At 47.8% G+C, this 5897-nt stretch overlaps 1 protein-coding gene across 4 annotated transcripts in view; it reads right to left on the bottom strand.

The window, feature by feature from the left end:
• Positions 1 to 220: 220 nt before the first annotated feature.
• The window catches only part of pogza (pogo transposable element derived with ZNF domain a), a 47156-nt gene continuing 41479 nt past the window's right edge, over positions 221 to 5897 (bottom strand). For all 4 annotated transcript variants that reach the window (XM_042212984.1, XM_042212983.1, XM_042212986.1 and 1 more), the window contains exons 20-25: positions 5195 to 5357; positions 4373 to 4774; positions 3994 to 4284; positions 3705 to 3905; positions 3499 to 3629; positions 221 to 3378 (exon numbers count right to left, since the gene is read on the bottom strand). In XM_042212984.1, coding sequence (XP_042068918.1) covers positions 3117 to 3378; positions 3499 to 3629; positions 3705 to 3905; positions 3994 to 4284; positions 4373 to 4774; positions 5195 to 5357 — 1450 coding nt within the window. In that variant the 3' untranslated portion in view covers positions 221 to 3116. The remainder of the gene's footprint in view (positions 3379 to 3498; positions 3630 to 3704; positions 3906 to 3993; positions 4285 to 4372; positions 4775 to 5194; positions 5358 to 5897) is intronic.

Below are 5897 nucleotides of genomic sequence, written 5' to 3'. Positions count from 1 at the left end.
TTATTTATATCATTTGTATGAAGTATTGATGGTTCCTGTGGTAGAAAAACATCTTAAACAGGCCATTTCAGTTTTTAACAGCCCCTGGCTCAAGGGCCAGGCCTCGAGAGCCGGTGTCCCTGCAGGTTTTAGATCCCACCCTGGGTCAACACACCTGAATCACACGATGAGTTCATTACCAGGCCTCTGGAGAACTTCAAGACATGTTGGGGAGGTCATTTAGCCGTTTAAATCAGCTGTATTGGATCAAGGGCACATCTAAAACCTGCACCCTGGACTAGAACAAGGCTCAACAAACACAGCCATCACTGCAGAGCTGACCAACCTACCCTACCAACATTTTAAAGTTAAGCTGTGAAATTCTGTTTTAAAATATGTTGGCCTTCTAAATAATGCGTTTCATATGTCACAGGCTCATCGGTCCCACACGGCCTGTGTCACATCATTTAGAAGGGCTTGTCTGGCCGGGTGATTCTGATCGATGTGGAGTCGCAGCTGACGCTGACTCGTTGTCTTTAACAGCTGCCCACACCTAAGCCATCCCTAATGCGAGAGCTGTGCTCTGCTCAACTTTCTTTGGAAATTAAATGTTAACACTGCCTCAGTTTGCCTTCTCTTTCTTTGCCAACATCAACAGTTACATTGGGACAAAAATGTATTTAGTCGGCCACCAGTTGTTCAAGTTCTCCCACTTAAAAACATGAGAGGCCTGTAATTTTCATCATAGCTATACCTCAACTATGATGAGAAAAACAAATCCAGAAAATCACAGTCTGACTTTTAAAGAATTTATTTCCAAATTATGGAGGAAAATAAGTATTTTGTCAATAACAAAAGTTCATCTCAGTACTTTGTTTTATACCCTTTGTTGGCAATGACAGAGGTCAAACGTTTTCTGTGAGTCTTCACAAGGTTTTCACACTGTTGCTGGTACTTAGGCCCATTCCTCCATGCACATCTCCTCTAGAGCTGTGTTGTTCTGGGGCTCTCGCTCGGCAACAACTTTCAACTCCTCCAAAGATTTTCTATGAGGCTGAGATCTGGAGAGTGGCTCGGCCACTCCAGGACCTCCAAATGCTTCTTACAAAGCCACTCCTTCGCTACCCGGGTGGTGTGCTCGGTATCATTGTCATGCTGAAAGACCCAGCCACGATTCACCTTCAGTGCCCTCACTGATGGAAGGTTTTCATTCAAAATGTCACGATACATGGTCTCATTCATTCTTTCCTTTACACGGATCAGTGGCCCTGGCCCTGTGCAGAAAAACAGCATGAAGCATGATGTTTCCACCCCCGTGCTTCACAGTAGGTATGCTGTTCTTTGGACGCAACTCAGCACACAACAAGCAGTTTTTAACAAACAGTTCTATTTTGGTTTCATCTGACCATATGACAAATGCTCTGTAACAAACTTCAGACGGGCTTGGAGATGTACTGGCATGAGCAGGGGGACACGTCTGGCACTGCAGGATTTGAGTGAGTTACTGACGGTGGCCTTTGTTTCTTTGGTCCCAGCTCTCTGCGGGTCGTTCACGAGGTCCTTGCATGTGGTTCTTGTGATCATTTTGACCCCACAGGATGAGATCTTGCGTGGAGCCCCAGATCGAGGGAGATTATTGGTTATCTTGTATATCTTCTGTTTTCTAAAAATTGCTCCCACAGTTGCAGATGCACACCAAGCTGCAGATGCAGTCTTCCCAGTCTGGTGCAGGTCTACAATTTTGTTTCTGGTGTCCTTTGACAGCTCTTTGGTCTTGGCCACAGTGGACTTTGGAGTCTGACTGTTTGAGGTTGTGGACAGGTGTCTTTATACTGATAACGAGTTCAAACAGGTGCCATTAACACAGGTAACGAGTGGAGGACAGAGGAGCCTCTTACAGATGTTACAGGTCTGTGAGAGTAAAAATCTTGCTTGTTTGTAGGCGACCAAATACTTATTTTCCACCATAATTTGTAAATAAATTCTTTAAAAAAAAGAAAAAAAGACAAAGTGATTTTCTGGATTTGTTTTTCCTCATCGTGTCTCTCATAGTTGAGGTATAGCTATGATGAAAGTTACAGGCCACTCATCTTTTCACAATTGGTGTCTGACTAAATCCTTCCACTGTACCTGGTTTATAAATGAGCTGTGCTGGAGTCCGGTGAGGGACGATTAAACAGCTGTGCATTATTTGTAAGGGTGAAAGTCTGTTCTTGTTTTAGAGTGTTGCTGCTGCGTGGTCGTGGAATAACCAGAAAAATGGTCCCAACTGGGAAAACATGAATGCAGAGTCGATTTGTAAATGCAAACCTATATTTAAACAGGACAGTGGAGGCCAAACAATCCTCAAATCCTTCCTATGATGCAGCTCAAGACTGCCCTTGGGGGGGTGGGGGTCGCTGCCTTGCTCCAGGGCATGCTGGGAAAGTGGTAGTGTTCCCATGGTTTCTATATTTGATTGTGACAACGGGGACATTAATGCAGCTGCTGAGGTCAGCGTGCTGCTTCTTTGTACCGTTTCTACATCAGGACAGATTTTGGTCAGCGTCACATTAAATTGACAAGTATGTGAGTGGAGTTTGGTCTGGATCCTCTCGAGCTGATTTCACATTAAATCAATCAGGATGATGTCATATTAGCAGAGATGTGAACAGACTTCCTGTTCTGTGTCACACGGCGCTGGGTCACGACCTCTGTGTGGACATAGTAGGACTGAAGTTTGTTTTCAAACAGCTGAAGACAAAGGAAAACAACTTCCTGCCAACAATATCCTGAACAATGCAGTCGTGTCTGCTCCAACCAGAGAAGCAGCAACTTCAGTTTTCTCCTTTGTTACTGATCAATAAAAGCATTAAACAGTCCTTCAGCATCATTTCTTTATTTCAATACAAAAACATCCCAATCATTCTTTTCAATGCAAAAGTAACAGAACAAAAATGTTGTTAGAAAAGTCGTCAGTGCTAGATTTTACTCATGACAACCTCTTGTTTACATGATGAGACAGGTTTTTCCTGCCGTTGTACAGCCAAGGATCAATAATACTGATCAGCTTCTCTCTTATCAAAGTGCAGGCAAAAGGTGTGTTTGTAGTGTTCGTCATGGAAACCACGAAACGTATCCTGGTCAAATGTGACGTACTACAGTCTGACAGAACACTCCACCTCCTCCTCCACCCGTATGTCCTCCTCCTTTACCTTGGACAGTTCCACTGGCTCTGGTCCTGGTCCCGGCTCTGATCCTGGTCCCGGCTCTGGTCCTGGTCCCGGCTCTGGTCCTGGTCCCGGCTCTGGTCCTCCCGTTTCCGGAGGCTGAATCAGCACTGTGGTTAAAGCTGTGATCATCTTTGCCATCTCCACCTGATCGTCCATCTGCTGAAGGCTACACACTGAGGTGAAAGACCTGCAGAAGAAAAAGCAATACTGCCATCACACAGTCACATGTCACAGTCACATGACAGTCAAATGATATACAGCTGATGTCAAATACCCTCCAGCTATACCTCAATCCAGGCATTCCCACCTGTGCATGACGTGCTTCTCCGAGTTGAGCGTGGAAGAAAATTCACTGAGCCAACAGGCCAGAGTCAGAGCCAGCTGATCCAGACCCAGACCATCCAAACCCCCAGTGGACACCAGCTGAATCCACTGGGTCTGTCGAGACCACAAACACGTCAACGACACATCAGAGGGGCGGACACGGGGCCAGAGTCGCACAGGTGAGCTTACCTGCAGGAAGTCCCTAAGCACCCGTGTCACACAGACGTCGAGCGGCTGCAGACGGGAGCTGCATCCTGACGGGATGAAGATGACGTCTGTGCAGACCGATGACAGAGCCCGCCTGAACGCATCTGTCTGGTGGCCTCGATGGACATCCGCTATCAAGAGACAACTGCTGTTACGCTGCGAGGCCACACAGGGGTGCCACACCTGCAGGCAGAAAAGCAGGAAATCACATCATCTGCAACAGTTTCTGGTGACCCAATGCTCCTGCTTGCACAACAAACTAGTGTCAGACCTTTTCAATCCAGATGCGCAGGCGGTCCTGATCCGTGAATCCCTCTGCTCGAGCCTCCAGCACCACATTCTCAGGAAATCCTTCAGGAATATCAGGTGCAGCTCCCGTAAAGAACAGCAGGGGGGGGAGGAAGCCGCCATCAGACAGAGCGGAGATGATGACGTCAAACACGGGCCTGTCTTCAGGCAAACCGTACAGCTGGAAGGAAGCTGGGCTCTGGCTGGAGAACTTGTCTAAATCGATGAAGACGGGGAGCTCGTCCATGCAGCCCAGAGAGTGAGGAGACCGACTCTGCACAGTCCGAGAACCAGAACGATAAACGCCAACGACTAATCAAAGTTTGGTTGGTGCATTTCAATCAAACTGTCGGGCCTGATACCTGTGAGCGGAGCATGTCGATGAAGCGGCGGCTTTTGCCGTTGAAGCTACTCGACACATTTCTGTTGGTGGTCTGCGGTCCAAGGTCGTGTCTCAGCATGAAGTCCACGGTCCAGCTGTACCAGTCCTCCGGCCGGCCATCCCCTCCCAGAGCTGCCCTCGCTGCCAAGAGCAGCAACTCCTCAGTCACAATCTGCTGCTGCTCCCACCGCTCCAGCACCCACTCCGCCATCTCCTCCGTCTTCCAGCTCCACAGCCGGTGCCTCAGGCTGCGCTGCTGCTGTCGGATCCATGAACGGATCGTGGTGGGAGACGTGCAGTGATGATGAGCTGCCACTGTGATGCCGTGGCACAGAGAAGAGAGCATGATGGAAAGCTGGGAGAGCAACAGAGGGACCGGAGCCTGAGAAGTAAGAACACCACCTTCATCAACATCAGAGTATGGCTCTCTCCCACAGCGAGTCCTTGTCCTGACGTCCTCCGGGTCATATGTCCCACCATCTACATGCTAAGACATCATAACCCCCCCTTTGTGCACATTGGTAAAGTTATACATGTGATCTTCCACAACATCCATAGATAGCACATGCAATGAGAGCTGGCAACAAACCAGTTATGCTGTGAGAACATCAAAATCCCCCAAACATCATAACAAACTGGTGGTCAGAATCTGCACGAAATCCCAGCTGTCCACAATCGATGATGAAGAGCAAGAGAGTGGACGGATCAGTGCATTAATGCAGTGTTGGGGCTTTCTCTTTCAATCTCAAGTGATTGAATATAAAACTGAACTGGATGGATTGAATCACACAGTCGCTCTCACCTGACCAGGGACTGAGCGGGGCCCCAGGAACTTGATGGTCATCGCGGGTTGGGAGGAGAAGGAGGAGGAGGAAAGAAGGGGTCTGACTGACAGCTGGGTAGAGCTGGAGGGGAGGAGGTGGATGGGGATGAAGGCTCCGCCCTCACTGCCAGAACACGTCGTGCTGCAGGGTTAATATTTAAAAACCAAACATGAGGGAAAACAATGAAAACCTTTAAATAACAAAAATAATTGAATATCGTTTTCCAGATATACTTGTCTCATTGCACTCTGAAATCAAAGCATAGTGCAAATAAGCAATTTGAGTCAAAACAGAAATCACAGAATCCGTTTATAGACCAAAGACCTAAATAGACCTTTGACTCATCAAAGTGGCCACCTTTGTCAGATCCAGCAAACATCCCCAGACTATCACACTCCCTCCTCCATGTTTGACAGTTGATGCCACACACTGTGGACCCGTCCTTTCACCTACTCCACGGCGTACACAGATCCTGGGTGATGAACCCAAGATTTCACATTTGATTCATTAGTCCATAAAACCTTCTTCCAGTCTTCAGTAGCCCAACGGTGGTGTTTCATGGCCCAGACAAGCCTCGTCTTATTCTGACGTCTGGCTTTCTTGCTGCAGCTCGTCCTGTCAAACCTGCACCTCGAAGTCTTCACAGTAGAAACTGAGACTTGCTCACTACGGCCACCATTA

Source organism: Haplochromis burtoni, unplaced genomic scaffold (genome assembly GCF_018398535.1).
Source record: "Haplochromis burtoni strain Fernald_Lab_line unplaced genomic scaffold, NCSU_Asbu1 Contig_404, whole genome shotgun sequence".
NCBI classification, from domain to species: Eukaryota; Metazoa; Chordata; class Actinopteri; order Cichliformes; family Cichlidae; genus Haplochromis; species Haplochromis burtoni.
Note: the sequence above shows the minus strand (reverse complement) of the source record. Positions and strands in the feature narration are given on the sequence as shown.